Source organism: Hirundo rustica, chromosome 15 (genome assembly GCF_015227805.2).
Source record: "Hirundo rustica isolate bHirRus1 chromosome 15, bHirRus1.pri.v3, whole genome shotgun sequence".
Taxonomy (NCBI): Eukaryota; Metazoa; Chordata; class Aves; order Passeriformes; family Hirundinidae; genus Hirundo; species Hirundo rustica.
In genome coordinates this window covers 271519-289656 of record NC_053464.1, presented here as the reverse complement: position 1 = coordinate 289656, position 18138 = coordinate 271519, and the positions used below count along the sequence as shown (strand labels likewise).

General features: G+C 41.6%; 1 protein-coding gene across 5 annotated transcripts in view; it reads right to left on the bottom strand.

Moving 5' to 3' along the window:
• Nucleotides 1-18138, bottom strand: part of IFT140 (intraflagellar transport 140) — a 97592-nt gene that overhangs the window by 44852 nt on the left and 34602 nt on the right. For all 5 annotated transcript variants that reach the window (XM_040079186.1, XM_040079184.1, XM_040079187.2 and 2 more), the window contains 9 exons: nt 17527-17675; nt 11589-11792; nt 11127-11199; nt 9665-9756; nt 8750-8877; nt 7146-7263; nt 6592-6719; nt 3495-3642; nt 1670-1801 (listed from right to left, as the gene is read on the bottom strand). In XM_040079186.1, coding sequence (XP_039935120.1) covers nt 1670-1801; nt 3495-3642; nt 6592-6719; nt 7146-7263; nt 8750-8877; nt 9665-9756; nt 11127-11199; nt 11589-11792; nt 17527-17675 — 1172 coding nt within the window. The remainder of the gene's footprint in view (nt 1-1669; nt 1802-3494; nt 3643-6591; nt 6720-7145; nt 7264-8749; nt 8878-9664; nt 9757-11126; nt 11200-11588; nt 11793-17526; nt 17676-18138) is intronic.

Below are 18138 nucleotides of genomic sequence, written 5' to 3'. Positions count from 1 at the left end.
GAAAAACAATAAAGTCTCAATCCTCAATATCAAATGATCTGTGTGGAGTGTAACAAGGAAATATTCCCAAGCCAGGCATAGAGGAAGACCATCTGAATCATGAAGGATGCCAATTGTATAGTTACGTAAGAAAACTAAGTTTTATGGCATACAGACGCCAATAAAAAATGTGTTATATTATAAGAAAATGGAAGTCCTGGGTACAGTTCAAGACAAATCAAAAGCACAAATCTCTTGACTAGAACTTGAGGAATTTCTGGAACCAGGACAGTAAAGACATAGTGAATAAGGAGAAACCCTGGAATGAAGCTTGGTCAACAAGGCTCATTGATCAACTTGATTTGCTGTATTCAAAGCAGACTCTGCTCTCATACTAAACTAGGTTTCACAAATGAATACAGGTGACACAAAAAGTGACTTTGTCGTAAAGAGACAACCACCTACCAAGAAAAGGGAAACAAGAGAGGAGCAGAGGATGAAGAAAGAAGACCAAAGCAATGCAGATACTTACAGGTTTATAGACACATCCCCTCCGAAAACGCAACTAATGGCAGCAATAATCCATACAGAGTCAAAATAAAAAAAATAAAAAAAAAAAATAAAAAAAAAAAAGGGGAAAAAAAAGAAAAAAAAAGGAAACAATATCAAAGTAAAATAGCATGAGATGATGGAGAAGTGTCAAAAAGAAACATTGGAAAATGCAGGATATCACACTTGACCTTTCAGTTTAAGGAAAAAAGAAAAGTGAACACGGTACAACTCTAAAAGCTCAGGCTGCACGGAAGACTGACAACAGGCAGTGCTTTGAAGGGGATGAATTGCAAAGGCCTGCTCTGAATCTGAACAAAATAAATAGATACATTCTCCCTGTCTAATAGTGCTCCCAAATTACATGAGGACTAGAAGTCTCATTAATATTTATTTCCTGTAGATTTTACAAAACTAAATACATTAGTATAGTAAATGGACTCTGTTACACTCCCCCTACAAGACAGGAACAGAGCAAATCATCATCTTAAGAAGCACCAGGAAACTCAGGTCAGAACTTCACCAGAAACCAGCCTGTAGGTGAAAGGCTGAAGCTCTCCCAGTATGCATAGAATTATGTAGGGTATTACTTACCTGAGATGCAAACAATTCAAATTTTAGAAGTTAAAGCCTGCATTCTTGGCATTTGCAGAACCCAGGTACTTGCTGATGGTGCAAGATGACTATTCTTGCTCTCTTAAGTATTTTTGGAGATTAACTTCATTCCAGTAAGGAAGTGGGATGCTTCTGCCAAAGCCAGTATGAAATGTCCTGTCTTACAGCCTACATAAATCTCACACACACGCCCCTCTTGTACTTGCAATAAGCACAGTGACTAGATAAAGCAGAGGTTTTTTCACATCCCTTTTTCAAATGCATTACCTGGTAATTCCTCTTTCTCCTACACTTCTATGTCACATTCAGTTTACACTATCCGTAAAAAGCCATTTCATTACAAATTCCACAATTCTGCCAAATTCATCTGCATTAAAATTATCTTTATGTCATTTCTACATGTGATGCATCCCCTGCCACTGGAGTTGCTCTACCTACCTCAAGCTCAATTTGGTTAAATTTGATCCCTATACAGCGGAAAGTTTGAGTTTCTGGGAAGGGAAGGAATTCTTAGCCATTACCTCACCTTTTTTGCAAAGTAATAATGTGGCACCTCCATGCCCAGAAGAACCTGGTAGGATGAGGGCAATGGAAAGCTGTCCTGCAGCAAAAGGCCATGCTCTTCAGTGCTGAAGAATGATATAATCCAAACATCCATCTGGAAAAGGAAGCAAAGCACTGTTTTGTTTCTATGCTGCAATATCCTTCTTTCTTTTTATTTTCCATCTTCACTTGGCAGAAGCTTCTCTTGACAATAGCATGACCTATACATCCAGACACAGCTGCTGGGAGGGCAAAGCCACACACTTCCTCCCTGCAGCAGCAGCCAGCACCTCGCTCTGCATTCCTCCTGCACAGGGACTGCCACCTCTGGCTCAGCAACCAGCTTCACCCACCACAAACAGAGAAAGCCCTGGGCACTGCTAGCTGCTTCAGGCATCTCTGAGAGAGCTGGCTGAGGGCAAAGAAACAGAATAAGAGAATCATTGAATGATTTGAGTTTTTCAGGCCCCTTCCAACAATCTAGTTCCAAACCCCTGCCAGGGCAGGGACACCTTCCACTAGACCAGATTGCTCCAAGCCCTGTCCAACTTGGCCTTGAACACTTCCAGAGATGGGGCAGCCACAACTATTTTCAACTTTTTTTGGAAAACATTATATTATTCCCATTGTAAGTTCATCAGCTCACTGACTGCTTTGAGTTGCCAGGAAATACATCATCCAAAAAGATATTCAAAAATAGTTCCTCTAGCAGTTTAAGTATTGACCCAACTCAAAATAATTATTATTTCCAGCAGAAGTTAATCAGACTTCTCATTTACTAAAGAATAAACAGAGCAAAAAGTTTTGTTGAACAAGGGGCAAAAAGTAAGTTGCATTCTTTTTATATCTTTTTTTTCAACTTTATTTAGAAGCCAAGCATTTTAAAGTTTTGTATTTGAGGAATATTAGGCTGAATTGTTCTCTTTGCTAGAAGACCCTAGCCAGGCTTTTCAAGACACCCTATCCCATTTCTCCTTTTCACTCTGATCTTCTCATAGTTCTTCTAAGGTCATTTTAACCAGCAAAAGACACAAAGAGCCTTCTATCTCTAATTTTATGAGATTTAGTTAAAATAAGGCACAAATATGAAAACTTGAGATTACAATGGATGTTTCAAATCATCGGAATGTTTATGCAGGATAGGCAGTTCTGTACAGACAAAGTGGGAAGGAGCACTACAAGCACAACAGTAGGGGAAGAGGGGAAGAATTGTTTGTGCAATGAAAGAAATCTTTGATTAGATCATTTCTGATAAATAAAAATGAATTCATTTTTCTAATGTAAAAAAGACCACAACAGATAATTTGGGAAGTCCCATAAAAATGTACAATATCTCTCCAGAAAAGCAGAAGATGGGAGGGACTGGGTGGAAGAGCATATTTCTCTGTTCACCTTAACAGTAGCGTCCCTGTTATTATGTCAAGTTAATTCTTGCTGCTGAAAGCGGACTCAAGATATAAAATCAGCAATTTTTAAGTTACGAACTTCCAGATTATCAATCCACCCAATAATGCCACCTGAAAAACTGTAGTCCAGATACAAGCTTGCATTACAGTCATTCCCAAAATTCTATCACAGATAAAGAAATCCCCTCTTTTTCATCGTCTGCAAGCTCAGCCCAAACCAGAGAGCTGCCACAGAGGGACTGCCTGAAGCACAGACACCAAACACAGGGTTGACAACTCATTTTTGCATAGAGTAAAGTGTACCACCCACTCCTACATCCTTAATGAAGCACAAAAGATTTATTACTTAGACAGGGAGAACTCCATGTAAAATAAGATAAAAAAAATAAAAAAAGACCATACTGTGCCCTCAGTCTGGTTTTTTTTTGGGTCTGGAGATTGGAGGCTGGTTTCAGGAATTGCTTCACATACAAAAAGTCTTGGTTCACTCTGGTCCCAGAAATGGCAAGCAGGGATGTGACTGTGCAACTCTGGGTACTCCACTACAAACCTACCAAGAAACAAGAAAAAAATGTAGAAAGGGAGACAAATGTCTGTGCATGAGTGTACATACAGCTTTAGCCAAGGGATCATCTGCAGTTATTTATAATCTATATTAGAACATTAACCAGATACATTTTCGGGACTCCTAACATTTTACACATGGCAACAACACTTCTCATTTGGTCTGTTACACTGACAGTGGTGACAGGACATAAAACATTTTGATAGAAAAAAAGTTGGCACTGCCCATAGAAATAGATACTTAAAATCTAGATTTTAAGATCCCCTGAGATTGCAGGTCCTACAGAAACACTTGAACATCCTTCAAACTATCGACGTCAGCCCCTGCAGCCTTGGGAAAGCCAGTCCCCGACAGCAGTATAAATAATAACATCTTACTGCCTCCTTTGGGCATTTCAATACTATTTCAGTGCCAGCCACATCAAGACTCCAGTCATACAGAATCACGTTACTTTAGCAATGGCTTAGTGTTCATTCTTCTGAAAAAAAAAGTCAAATTATTTAAAAGAGAAGCCAAAGACATCATTAAAGTATTTTTTCACTTGCTGCCACCACTGAAGGGTGGAATTTGAGGGGAGGATTGGAGTAGGGCTAGAGGGCAAATTGAAAGAGACATTCAAAGAGGTGCAGGAACAGCCCTAAGTCCTCTTCCTGCCATGGAATTTGAAATCAGTAAATTGCAAACTACAAAACAGAATTCGTGTAAAACACCTGGGATGTTTATATTTTGCCCCAGGACGAGGGAAAGAGAAGCAGAAGAGGTATAGACTATTATCACTTTCTGCTGAGTTTAACCACTCTAATTTGAATATCTTTTAAAAGGAAGAACCGATAAATGGATTATTCACACAGACTATCTAAGCAGTGAAACAGCAATCCTGGCTTGGGTTGGCCTCTGTTGGGCTACACAACATACTGCACTAGGAAACAACTTCCTCTTGACTACACTACTGCATAACCAAACAGGATGCAACCCCAAGATTTGCATTAGCCTTTGTTTTTGATGAGCTGGGTACTTTCTTCTGGCTCTCACTGGTAAGGAGAGCAATTCCTTTTTTTTTGGCTTGTAATACCCATAGTAGATAAAAAAAGCAATCCACCTGTTCCCATGCTGGTTTTTCTTAAGAAAAATACAGTCAGAAAAATTATTGTAAAATCAAATGGGAATTGTACTCTAATATTGTCCCATACTTACACAAGCATTACTACTTCACTGCATTGTGCTGCTAGGATTTCTAATGCACTTCCTACAGCACAGTCTGCATGAACTGAAAGGCATCAATTCTTAACAGAATTCTATTTTAGTCTAACTCTCCCTGAATTTCTCTTCTACGAATTTGTCCAATATCTCCATGAGCCCTTCCTTCATCTTCTCTACTTCTTTTGCAAGGAGTTCCTTGGCTCAGCTGCATGTTGGCTGAAGAACTACCTCCTGCTTATTTTGAGCTTGTTTCTGAGTGTTGATTTGGCCTAACCTGGTGTTTGGCCATGGCGGGGCAGGGAGGGGGTTGCCACAGAGGTGGCTTCTGTGAGAAGCTGCTGGAAGCTTCCGCCATGTCCAACAGAGCCAACCTCTGATGGCTCTGAAGACAGATACGCTGCTGGCCCAATTAGAGAGGTTGCTAATGCCTCTGTGATGATATATTTAAGAAAAACATTAGAAGAGCGCAGTATTCCCCCAGGGGTGGGGAGGTGCCGAGCCTTGCCTGCCTGGCTGCCCCCAGCCAGCTGTGCTGCAGGCAGGAGGGCAGGGCTGGCTTCCCCCCACGCTAAGAGAGCTGATAAACAGCACGAGAGCCATGGGGGCAGGGCTGCCCGGCCAGCAGTGAAAGCACGACGAGCAATTCCCTGACACGCGGTGTGGATGGCATCAACTTCTCGGTGCTGTAGGATCCTGCAAGAATCTTTGAATTAGTGGAACTTATTGACAATGGTATCTACAAGCAGCAGGTTTTTTCTAGTCAGAGAAGAGGATGAAGTGAAGACATGTGAGGGAGAACAACATGGCAACACCAAGGTCGGTGGAAAACAAAGAGGGGGAGGAAGTGCTCCAAAGCACCCGAGCTGAGATTCCTCTGCAGGCCATGGTGAAGACTGTGGTGAAATAAACTGTCGCCTCGTAATGCATGAAGTCCACAGTGGATCCAGAAATCCACTGGCACCCACAGTGGGTGGATGCTAGAGAAAGTTGTGGTCTAGTAGAAGACCTGAGAGACAGAGCCCTTGCTTCCAAACGGGAGCAGCCTGTCCTTCACAGACTGCACCCCATGGACGAGTGACCCACACCACAACAGTTTTGGGAAGAACGTTTGCAGGGACCCCGTGGCATAGCAGAGGAAAGACTCCTCTCCCTGAGCGAACAGAAGAGATCTTGAGTGACAAACTGACCAAAATTCCCATGCCCTATCTCCCTGCACTGTCAGTGAGAAGGAGGGAAGGGCTGGCAGGAAAAGAGGTGTTTTAAGGGCCTATTTTACTTCTCACTATCCTCCTCTGACTCTGTTAATAATAAATATACTTTACACCTTTAAATTTAAACCCCATTTGCCCTTAAGAGTATTTTTCTCCCAGTCCTTATCTCAACTCACGAGCCCTTTGTTAATTCCAGTTTATTTCTTCCCTCCTCTCTGCCCAACTATAAAGATGAGGGTAAGCAAACAACTCTTTTGAGTGCCCAGTGTTTGGCGAATGTCAAACCACAACACTGGGACCTTCATTTGACACTCTCCAACTCGCATTTGGGAATAGACAGGGATGCAACTTGATGGACTTACAATTCACCAGTGTTAATTAGTTCTTTAGAAATAAATAATTAAATTCATACAAGCTCCTTCCCAAGACAGAGGAATAGCAGAATCAAGGTGTGCCTGTCTCCCCAGGGCAGATTTCCATCTTAAATCCACCATTAATGCTTCTCGAAATAAAAGCTCCTTACTTGCCAATGCCTTGTCCAGCAGAAAGGTTCCCTCTACCATCTCCCTGTTCAGTCTTGAAATCAAAGAGTGTAACTTCGTCCATTTCAACATCATAGAAATGGATCTTGGAATCAATGTTCCCATCTGCCTACAAGAAAGGAAAACAAAGGCTGCTGGAGCATGCAGGCAAAAAGAAGAATTGCTATGTTTATCCCATCTGTTTCATGCTATCAGCTTTCTTCACTGGTCATCACATAAGGTCATTCTCACTATGAAATATGAGAAAATTCCTGGCTGTTTTTCTATTCCAACAAGTCAGCCTTGGATTTCTTTCAAATGCTACAAAGCAGCTTTTGTAACTAAAATGTTCCTTTTCTGGATTGTACAGTACAAAGCCTTAAGAGACCTTAATTAATGCTGGGACATGACACTTCATTACATGACTCAATACACTGCCTGGACCAGGTAGGTTTATTTCTGAGAAGTGATTCTTGAGTCCTCAGTAATCTTGACCCACAGCAGTCTATGAACCAATGGACAAGTTCCAGATGGTGAGTGAAGAGCTGTGCCTCACCCTGTTGACAAGGATGCTGACTTTGCTGCCATTAGCATTGCACTTCACAGACACAATGTCTCTGCAGCCAGGGAGCAGCTTGGATAAACTCCTGCTGTTGCAGTGCACTTTTGCCTCTCTGTGGAATGGAACAAACTTCAATTATACAGTGGCAAGCAACTGTCAATATGCATCAGCCAAAACATTTAGCAAATTATGGCTAAGACATTTAAAAGCAAACTATTTTGACTGTATGACACCACAGCCCCAGACTCCCACTTCCTCTCAGAGGATTGCTGCCACTGCTTTTCTTTCAGGAATAAGTTAACACTCTTTCCTCAATGAACCAGCAAGAATAAACATCAGTGCTTCTACAGGATTCCTAAAACATGGCTATACAGCAAGAACATCTGGCCAGAATTCTGATTTCAGAGGCCTGCTTTTTCCTACAGAATAAGCGAAACAGTACCATGAATGTTGAATAGAGCCCATCACATAAAAGTTCTGTATATGGAAAGCACACTGTGGAGCAGGAGTAAAGAAATGTCATTAACAGGGCATATAAATGTATTTTGTTATCTCAAAAGATCTTATTGCTGGTATAGATATAAACCCAGTAATCAGTCAGCAATAAAGAGGACAAATCATGAAACTAAAGAATGCAGCAAAAAGAAGTGACACTAATTTGAAGAGATAGCAATTTAGAGCTATAATATAATCTCATGAAAACGCAAATCATTAATTCGATAAAAACAACATTTATTCTAAGCCAACTATGGTGCCCCGAAATTAAAAGTGTCATAATTTGAGAAAGGGTATTTTCAGTACCAAACACAAAATATTATCATAGTATGCATGAGTGAAGCTATTTTTTCTCACTATCAAACATCATAATCCAATACCTATGCTAGTTACAGCCTGCCCCAATCTAATAACCTTCAAACTGTCCAAGGAGGAATGTGTGTGATCCCAACCCAAGTCATTTCCACAGGGCAACTAACTAGACATTAGCATTCCTCTGGTGACAGCATGCAAAGAAAAACAGAATCTGTTTCGCTGTTCAGGTTTTTCGGCTTTTCAAAATTACATTTGTCAGCTAAATTTTCAAAATGAACATCACGTCAGTATCCTTTTCATGTTCGTCAGTACAGCAACGTTTGAACGAAGCCAGGTAAACTTCCTAACCTAAACAGGAGGAAGAACAGAGCCTCCACAGTTCTAGGTTCACTTTCTCCATAAATTCATTGAAACAAGTTTGCTGACTTATGAGAAGATACAAGACCTGGTTTTATTTCAGCTCTTTTGAGATTCAAGTCTCGTTCAAGTCATCAAAAGAAACATGGGACATCCTTAGGGTGATCTTCAATAAATTCTCCACACAGTTTTAAATGCACTCAAATACCCCTCATGATATCCTCTTTTTATAATAATAATCATCATCAATCCATGACTTGCCTAATTATTCCATGGTTCCTCCCTTGCTTTGGAAATAGGCCATCGGTTCACACAGCTGCATGTATTGTCACAAGATTCAAAGGGACTGTTGCTTTTCATTAAAAACAGCTAAAGATTCCCCACAAAATACATGCTTAACTACAAACAGATTATTTTAAAAGCCTTAATACCTGCGTGAGAGATCGAAGATTTTCAAGTGAGCCAGATCAGTTGCCACAGCCAGGAAATTCCCACAGACATCCAGGAGGCATGGACTCCCCTCTGCTTCAGAGAATACCAGCAGCTGTTTAACTGTGCCCTGGGAAGAAATGTGTAACATCAGGTTTGTGTGGCCTCACTAGAATGGACTTATTTTGTCACCAAGTTGAGTCAGGAACTGCTGAACTTCTGTATTTGATGAATCACTCCAAGCAAATTGGGGAAACATACACACAGAAATGCAATCTGGGTTTCAGGTATGTATATAACATCAAAAAAAATCTAAATTTAAAGGCATCCTTCTGCAATGATTTCCTTTTTAGTAACACAGCCTTTACCATGTGAAAGACATACAGAAATATCAAGTCCCTGAGGGTCCTGAAATATACAGCTGTAAAAACAAATGCATTACATTTATGTGATGAATCACACTCATTCTAAAATATAACATTTACTTCCTAAATAAAATTATGTATCATAGAACTCTGATAATTAGATTTCTCTTTTTTGTTTTCACAAACTAGCAGAGGCTGCAAAGGTTCACACAAAATGTGCACATAGTATTTTTCTGTATCTTTTAAGAATATTCAGTGTGATCATCTTCCTGAAATATGTATATCAACCTGCATGCAATTTAGATATCATCTTCAAGTCTGGAAATCCTTATTAGTTACACCACCGTAGTGTTCAGAGTGGCAGACTTTTTAAAGAACACAAAATAGCAAAGATCTTTCTGCTGAAATACTCAAAAATATTTTTGAGTATTATATTATGACAAGGTAGAGTTCATAGATTTAGAAAGATCACGCACTTTACTTTAAGCTCTAACACCAATCTTTGAAAACAACAAGGCCTGTTTGGCCCTTCATGGTTTTCTCAGTCCTTACCTGCCAGGTGCGGACCTGGATCCGATAGGGCTCCACTGTGTACAGATTTTCTCCATGAACACACAGAACTGGAGAGTCACAAAGGAAAGAGCCTGGAACAATCACAACAAAGTCATCATCACAAAAAATATATTCTGTAAAAAGAAAAAGAAGTAACTTATAGAACACAATTTCCACTATCTTGCACCAAATCCCTCTTTCAATCGGTCAGTCACTATTGCATTCCAACTCCTTGGTGTTTTAGCCTTCCTCCATAATGTCACTACACGTAATAGCTGGAACTCTCATTGTAAACAGATGTTGGTACATTCTGTCCATGAAAACAAGTGAGAGAGGAAGAGCAAAGAGTTGATATGGAGAGTGTGTTGCTATATTATGTGAGCTTCTGTGAGATGTTTATAGCATCTTGTTTTTCCACATTCCTTTCTGATGATAGTCAACTGATGGACTTCTAGCCTGGCCAGTGGGATGGAGAGGTGGTAGCCTTGTTCTCCAATCCCTGGTCATTCTTCAAAATCTATAAAGCGAGGTCTTTGTAAACAATAAAGTCTTCCCTTCTTCAGCCTTCATTTTGTAGAGTCAAACCTGTGACTATTTACTCGTGTCCACTAGCGACACAGGAGTGAAAGAAAGGAAAAAAAAAGAAAGTGCAGTGTGAGGTTCTGGTAAGAGAATTCACTTTTCCCTTCAGTGATCTACTACTGAAAATGGATAACAGAATCTCTGTCAGAACAGTGGCTCTGCAATAACTTCAGAAGTGGTGTAGATTGTTAGGACCTTGGTGGTAATAAAGCAATGAATCAGCATGGAAAAGTTATAAAATATATCAGTAAATATAGACAAGCAGAAAACACTTAATGATTCTTAAAAGACAAATCCCAAGATTTAGGATGGAATTCTACATCACTTATTTCTCAAGACCGAAATATTTAGGAGAATTAATAATTTAAAAAGCTAATTTACTCTACTTGGCACGACATACAGCAATTTATGGGACAACTTCTCCTGAGAGCTGGGACAAAAAGTCTCCTTCCCAGCTCCTATGTGAGTGCTATGTAACCTTGATTACACATTCTCAAAGCGTTCAATAGCCATTGCCATGTCTCATCCGTAAAGGCAAAAGGAAGCACAGCTACAAAAGCAGGAACAATTTGCTCTTCTTGATCAACATCAATGTGTACTTAAAAATAATATAAAAAGTAGTTCTAGCTGCACATGATGGTTTGTGCAAGGCCCTATAAAACATCATTTAGCTACATCAGCTTTCTCAAGCCCTGAGGGTTTTTTCCAGTATAGAAGGTGTCTCTGCCCATGGCAGGGGGTTGGAATAAGATGCACTTCAAAATCCTTTCCAACCCGAACAGTTCTGTGATTCTGTGATTACAGTGCATCAGCTATCATGAATGAATATATAACTTTGGAAGAAAAGAAGCATTCCGACTCTGATCATTTTAAGTCCTACCTGCACTTCTAAAGGTATCTCCTGAGCACTCAAAAACAGCCACTTGCTTCCCATTCCAGAATACAACAGCATCCTAAAACAAACAAAACATCAAATAAATATATACATTTAGTTCCTTTTGGAAACATGCAGGAATTCATGCAATAACACAGCAAGAACTCCCCTACAATATCCACCAGTTACTAGTTCCTCTGGACATTGGATTTGAAGGCTTTTAGCAGCCCAGAGATTTTCTGGGCTCTGGTGAGCACCCTAGAGAATTCCTGAGTCCCTGCTCTATCTTAAAAAAACAAAACAAAACAGCTCCACCACAGCACCATTGCTACTGTCACAACAATACCTTCATAAAACACAACACTGAATATTAAAAAAAAAGCTTATCTTAAGGACTTAGGAAGTTTGGTCTCTATAAACCTAACTGATTAGGTAAATAAGTGGAAAATAAAAACCAAACGGATTAACCTTAGTAGCGAAGACTCCATTAGCATTCATATCAACACGAAGGCTGTGAGTGGTTCTTGCACTGAAGATTGTCACATTGAAGAGGTTGGGAGACACCTGTACCACAGCCACCTGCTGATGGAAATGTGCCAACATGGCCTGCTCACTGAGGATCACCACAGAGCTGATGTTGTTCACCGCCAGCAGGTTTTTTCGGGACCCCCACTATACACAATGGAAAAAGCAAAACCACACAATTTCATCTCTGGTCTCAAACTGTCATAGCAATGCCCCAAGAGGAATAACATGGGGAAAGGCAGAATAAATATTTTTATACATACGCGAAGTCCTTCTATCTAAATACAAACTATAGGGAAAGACTGGGAAATATTACTGATTCAAATTATTATGCTTGTTACCAAGTGTCCTGGTTTAAAAGATAGGTGTCTGCTAAGGAAGGCAGGAACCTTCCTGGAACAGAAAGACGGCCCCCTCCCTCCAAATTACTGTAACTTGAAAAATGCAGGGCTTCCAGGAAAAAAAATGGGAAAAGGAATAACAGTTCTTTACTAGAAGAAAAAAAACACAAAAAACAAAAAAACAAAAACAAAACAACAAAAACAAACAAACAAACAAACAACAACACAACAGAACAAACAAAAAACGAGCAAAGAAAAAACCATAATTTTTCCCGCCGTCAAACGATTTCCCCTTTGGTGTAGCTATGGCCACAACCAGGGGGGATGTGCCTCTGGGCAAGGCAGAGGGGCAGCAGTGGCTCCCCCGTGGCTCCCGGGGATGTTGCAATATGAGCCCTGAGCTTCTCAGGGGTTAATAGTGGCTGCAAGAAGACAACAAATGGGAAGCAATTCCTTTGAGAAAACCTAACTCTCAACATTATCCACCCCAATTTTCTACCCCATAAAACATGTTACGTGTAAGTTACACTTAACTATAGACATACATGCATTATCCTAATTATATACAAATATACATGCAGATATGGATACAGGCACAACGTCATAGACTGTTCACCCCAAAGTAAGGTCCCATTGAGGTATAAGTTATGTTTCTCTATCATTCTGCATCACCTACCAAGTGCAACCACGTCCCCGAGCAAAGACAACCAACAAATGGGTCTTTGCTCAAAGCAGAATTCATCCAAGTACCTTTCCTAACATACCTCTCATATGCACTACCAGAATCTTATCGCCATCGGTGGTACACAGGGGTTCAGACTGGGCAGGGCCAGCGTGCTTAGTGGAACCTCTGCATTAACTAATGCTGTAGCCTTTGCTAAATGCAGATCCCACTCCCACTGCCTCCAATGTTGTTTTTAATAGTCCATTGCACCGCTCAACTTCCCCAGCAACTAGTGCATGGTAAGGAATGTGGTATACATTAAATACCACATTTTTACTAAATACCATGTAATAAATACCATGTTCTCTTGCCCAGGTGTTTATAAGGCTGTTCTTGAAATGAGTCCTGTTATCAGATTCAATTCTTTCAGGGGTGCCATCCTTCCACAGGACCTGCTCTCAAGGCCCAGGATGGGGGTCCAGGCAGCAGTGTGAGTCACAGGGTAGATTGCCAACCATCCAGTTGTGGCTTCTACCATTGTGAACATGTGGCACTTGCCTTGGCAGGTTTGAGGCAGTGTGATGTAGTCAACCTGCCAGGCCTCCCCATACTTACATTGGACCACCGCCCACCAAACCATAGGGGCTACACCTGCTTGGCCTGTTTGATTGCAGCACACATTTTACAAGCATGGATAACCTGGGAGATGCTGCCCATGGGTAAATCCACCCCTCAGTCTCCCCTATGTTACTAGGTGGCATCTCTGCCCTGACAGCCTGAGGTACCATGGGCCCATCAAGCTAGGAACAACTCTCCCTTGAGTTCCAAGTCCAAATCTATCTGTGTCATCTCTATCTTTGCAGCTTGATCCACCTGCTAGTTTTCGGTGCTCATTAGCCTGACTCTCAGGGACATGGGCATCCACATGGCAGACTTTCACAGGCAGCTTCTCTACTAAGTGGCAATGTCTTGCCATTCTTCAGCAGTCCAGACCAGTTTTCCCCTACACTGCCAGTTGGCCTTCTTCCACCTTTCCAGCCACCCTCACGGACCGTTTGCCACCATCCACGAGTCAGTGTAGAAGTAAATCTTCGGCCACTTCTCTTGCTCAGCAATATCCAGGGCCAATTGAACAGCTTCAAATTGTGCAAACTGGCTTGACCTACATTCTCCTTTGGCAGCTTCTGTAACTTGTTGTGTGGCGCTCCATGTGGCTGCTTTCCATTTTCAGTTCATTCCTACAACGTGACAAGAATCCTTAGTGAAAAGTGCATGGCATGTTTTTTAGTTGGCAGCTGATTGTATGGTGGAGTTTCCACAGCTCACATCACCTGTTCCTGCTCTTCGTCTGTCAGAACAAACTCCGCACCTTCAGGCCAATTCAAAATTATTTCCAAGATCCCAGTGCAATTTGGGTTCCCAACACAGGCATGCTGTGTAATCAAGGCAATCCACTTATTCCATGTAGCATCAGTGGCATGATGAGTAGAGGGAACCTTTCCTTTAAACATCCACCTCAGCACTGGCAGTCAGAGTGCCAGGAGAAGTTGTGCTTCTGTGCCAATCACATCTGAGGCCACCTGAACTCTGTCACAGGTTGCCAGGATCTCTTCTCTTGGGGTGTAGTTGGATTCGGAACCTCTGTAACTGCGACTCCAGAAACCCAGTGGTCAGCCTCGAGTCTCCCCAGGCACCTTCTGCCAAAGGCTCCAGGACAAACCATTGTTCCTGGCTGCAGAGCAGAGCACGTTCTTCACCTCTGGTCCTGTCCTGACTGAGCCAAATGCTACTGCATTAGCAGTCCCCTGCTTGATCCAGACAAAGGCTTGTTGCTGTTCAGGGCCCCAGTGGAAATTGTTCCTCTTGCAGGTAACCAGGTAGAGAGGGCTCACCATCTGGCTGTACTCAGGAACGTGCATCCTCCAGAAACCTATGGCGCCTAGGAAAGCTTGTGTTTCCTTCTTGCTGGTCGGTGGAGACATCGCAGTGATCTCATTGATGACCTCAGTGGGAATCTGATGCCATCCATCTTGCCACTTTACTTCCAGGAACTGGATCTCTCGGGCAGGTCCTTTGACCTTACTCTTTTAGATGACAAAACCAGCTTTCAGGAGAATCTGGATGATCTTTTCTCTTTTCTCAAAGGCTTCTGCTGCCTTGCTCCTCCACATGATTATGTCATCAATACACTGCAGTTGTTCAGGAGTCTCTGAACTCCTGAGACTGTTCAGGAATCTCCAGTGGCAGCAGAGGCCAGAGAAATGGAGAAAAATGCATTAGCAATGTTGATAGTAGCACACCACTTTGCTGTCTCGGACTGCAGCTTGTACTGGAGTTTCAGCATGTCTGGCACAGGAACGCTCAGTGATGGTGTAGCTTCATTCAAGCCACAATAGTCCACTGTCAATCTCCATCCCCCATCAGACTTGTGCAGGCCAAATAGGGCCAAAGGGCAAGTGGGCCTTGCTAAACACTCCTTGGCTCTCCAGCTCATGGATCATCTTGTAAATGGGGATCATAGCATCTTGATTTGTTTGGTATTGCTGGTGACGCACCATTAAGGTGGTAATTGGTACTTGACGTTCTCTTACCTTCTAAAGTCCTAACCATGGAAGGATTTTCAGAGAGTCCAGGCAAGGTATTTAGCTGCTTAATTCTTTCTGTCTCCGCAGCAGCAATTCCAAAAGCCCATCAATGTCCTCTTGGGTCTTCGAAGTATCCATTCTTAAGGTAGTCAATACCCAGAATACATGGGGCATCTGGGCCAGTCACAATGGAGTGCTTCTGCCAGTCCTTCCCAGTCAAGCTCACTTCAGCTTCCAACACCCTCAGCTCTTGAGAACACCCTGTCACCCCAGAAACAGTGACCCCACACATCCTGGTGGCATTAACATACATTGAGCATCAGTGTCAACTAAAGCCTTGTGTTCTTGTGGGTTTGTTATGCCAGGCCATCGGATCCACACAGTCCAGCAGACATGGTTGTCCCTCGGTGCCCCTACCTGGCTAGAGGCAGGACCCCTCTGATACCGGTTCTTGTGACTACATATGGGAGGTGCCTTCCAGTGGGTAAGATCCTTGCCCATGGGAAACTGGCACTGCACTCACTCTCACTGACTTCCCTTTTCCTTTCCAATTCAGTTCTTGTATTCAGGCTGCCAGGACACAAGTAGGTTTCCTGTCCCACCATCTCAAGTCTTCTCCATGGTTGAATAGGAAATATCACGAGTCACTTTGTGAAGCATACCGACTCTCACTGTCTGGGGGGCATCTGACCTCAAGGGCTCTGGTTTGCATGGGTGTCACACCTGGTGAACATCTCTCCCTGAGTTTTTATTTCCTCTCAATGCCCTTGGGCCCAACATTAGTCACCAATTAATGTTCTGGTTTAAAAGACATGTGTCTGCCAAAGAAGGGGGGAACCTTCCAGGAATAGAAAGATGGCTCTCTCCCTCCAAATTATTATCACTTCAAAAATACAGGGCTCCCAGGGGAAAAAAAAAAAAAAAAAAAGGGAAGGAATAACAGTTCTTTACTAGAAAATATATATATAAAATAGAACAAACAAAAACCAAACCAACAACAACAAAAATGACTGATTTCCCCTTTGGTGTAGTTACAGCCACAAGCAGCAGGGAGGGCTGTTGGGCGAGGCAGAAGGGCTGCAGGGGATGTGCTATTTCTGTACAGTGCTGCATATCCTGTTATCTGAAAAAGATTTGAATGGGAAAGCTGACACAATCAGCTGTATCTATTAGCAGATGTATGAGATACTTACAGCACACATTATTTCCTACATCCTGGACCTTTTGTTACTGAAGTTTGTTAATAAAACACTTGGATTCTCCGTTTTCAAAGCATTTCAGTTTTATCTGTGTAAGGTGGTGTTACAGACCCTCACTCTACACCAATACAGAGCAAGCAAATGCCATTGGTTTTTAAATACTTCCCACTCACATGAGAAAACAGAATAATAGCAAATATAAAATTATTTTCTCTTGAAAGTCACCAGATGTATTTGATTTTCTTTCCATTTAAAAAATAATACCGATTGTTCTCATATATGAAGCGCAGCAACAGAATGATATAGAGTATAACAGAAACACACAAAAATTGAAAAAACTTAATAATATGGTATGAAACCCAACAACCAAAGATGTTGGAGAACCTGAAGCACAAGCTTTGCCTTTTAGCAGAATGCTGGTGGCAAAAAAAAGCAGTTCATTAATATAAAACTTCTAAAATTTAAATTTATGATTGTTACATGCACCATTTCTCTTCTGTATATATCAAAATGCTATTAGGCATAGAATGACAGTGTTTAACCTCATTGTGACAAATGAAAATATTCAAAATAAGCAAAAATGCTGCATCCTGACACCTAACAGACAATTATGTTAAAATATATAGCATTCCTTTCTAGATGACACATCTCAACAAAGAATATTTGGTTGTAAATATATCTTTTTATTTTTACCACTACCAGTGTGATTAAACTTTTACTTGAGAAAGTGACAAAAAAAAAATTAATAAAATCACACATTTAGTCAGATTTTCTTGCCTTTTTAATAAATTTATGTAAAATTCCTGATAATCTTTTTTTTTCCAGAAAATAATTTCAGGCAGCTGAATCCAAAGGTTTTGCCAGTAAGCCATATGATGGAGAGACTAGCTACACACAGGGAGCTTTTCTGCCCATTTGAATTTTAAAAGTTACTTGATTCTCAGGGGTTTTCCTCCTACTTCTGAAGGAGGACCAGCCTCTGCTGGAACACATATCCATATGACAGAGATCATGTTCATCTGTTTCACAAAGATGGGCTATTCGTCTAAGGTTGGTGAATTCCCACTAACATTCAGTGAGGCTCTTTCTTACCTTTATCTGAGTGATATTCCCTTCAAGTTCTGTAGATGCCTGGAACTTCCACTTCTCCTTGTCCTCCGAGGCGTGTGTTCTCTGATCATATCCTGCTGCTTTCTTCCACATTGCTACTCTCCCCTTGCTAGTTCCAGCTGCCAAGATACCTGCCATTCCCAAACATTTCAGGCATTTCATCTTGGCCTTTAGAAAAACAAACCCACCCCACAATGTAACAGGCAGCAAACTCTGGTTCTCAGCTACTGAGAAGCCACTTTCAGCAGCAGCATTTCTCTCCTCACTACAAACCAACATCCTAGTCCTATACTGGACAACTTATCTAGAGAAACAATAGAAGTTCCTTGTGGCAAGGTGCATCTTCTAAGCTACCAGATGAACTGATTTTTTAAATGCATCAGACAATTACTCCATTCCACCCTTTTCTTAGAATATAGAACTATTGAACATCCTTAGCTGGAAGAGACCAAGGGTCCTCCTGTCCAGCTCCTGGCCCTGCCCAAGACAGTTCCAGGAATCCCAACGTGTGCCTGAGAGTGTTGTCCAAACACTTCTTTACCTCTGGCAGCCTTGGGGTCGCCCCCACTTCCCTGGGGAGCCTGTTCAGTGGCC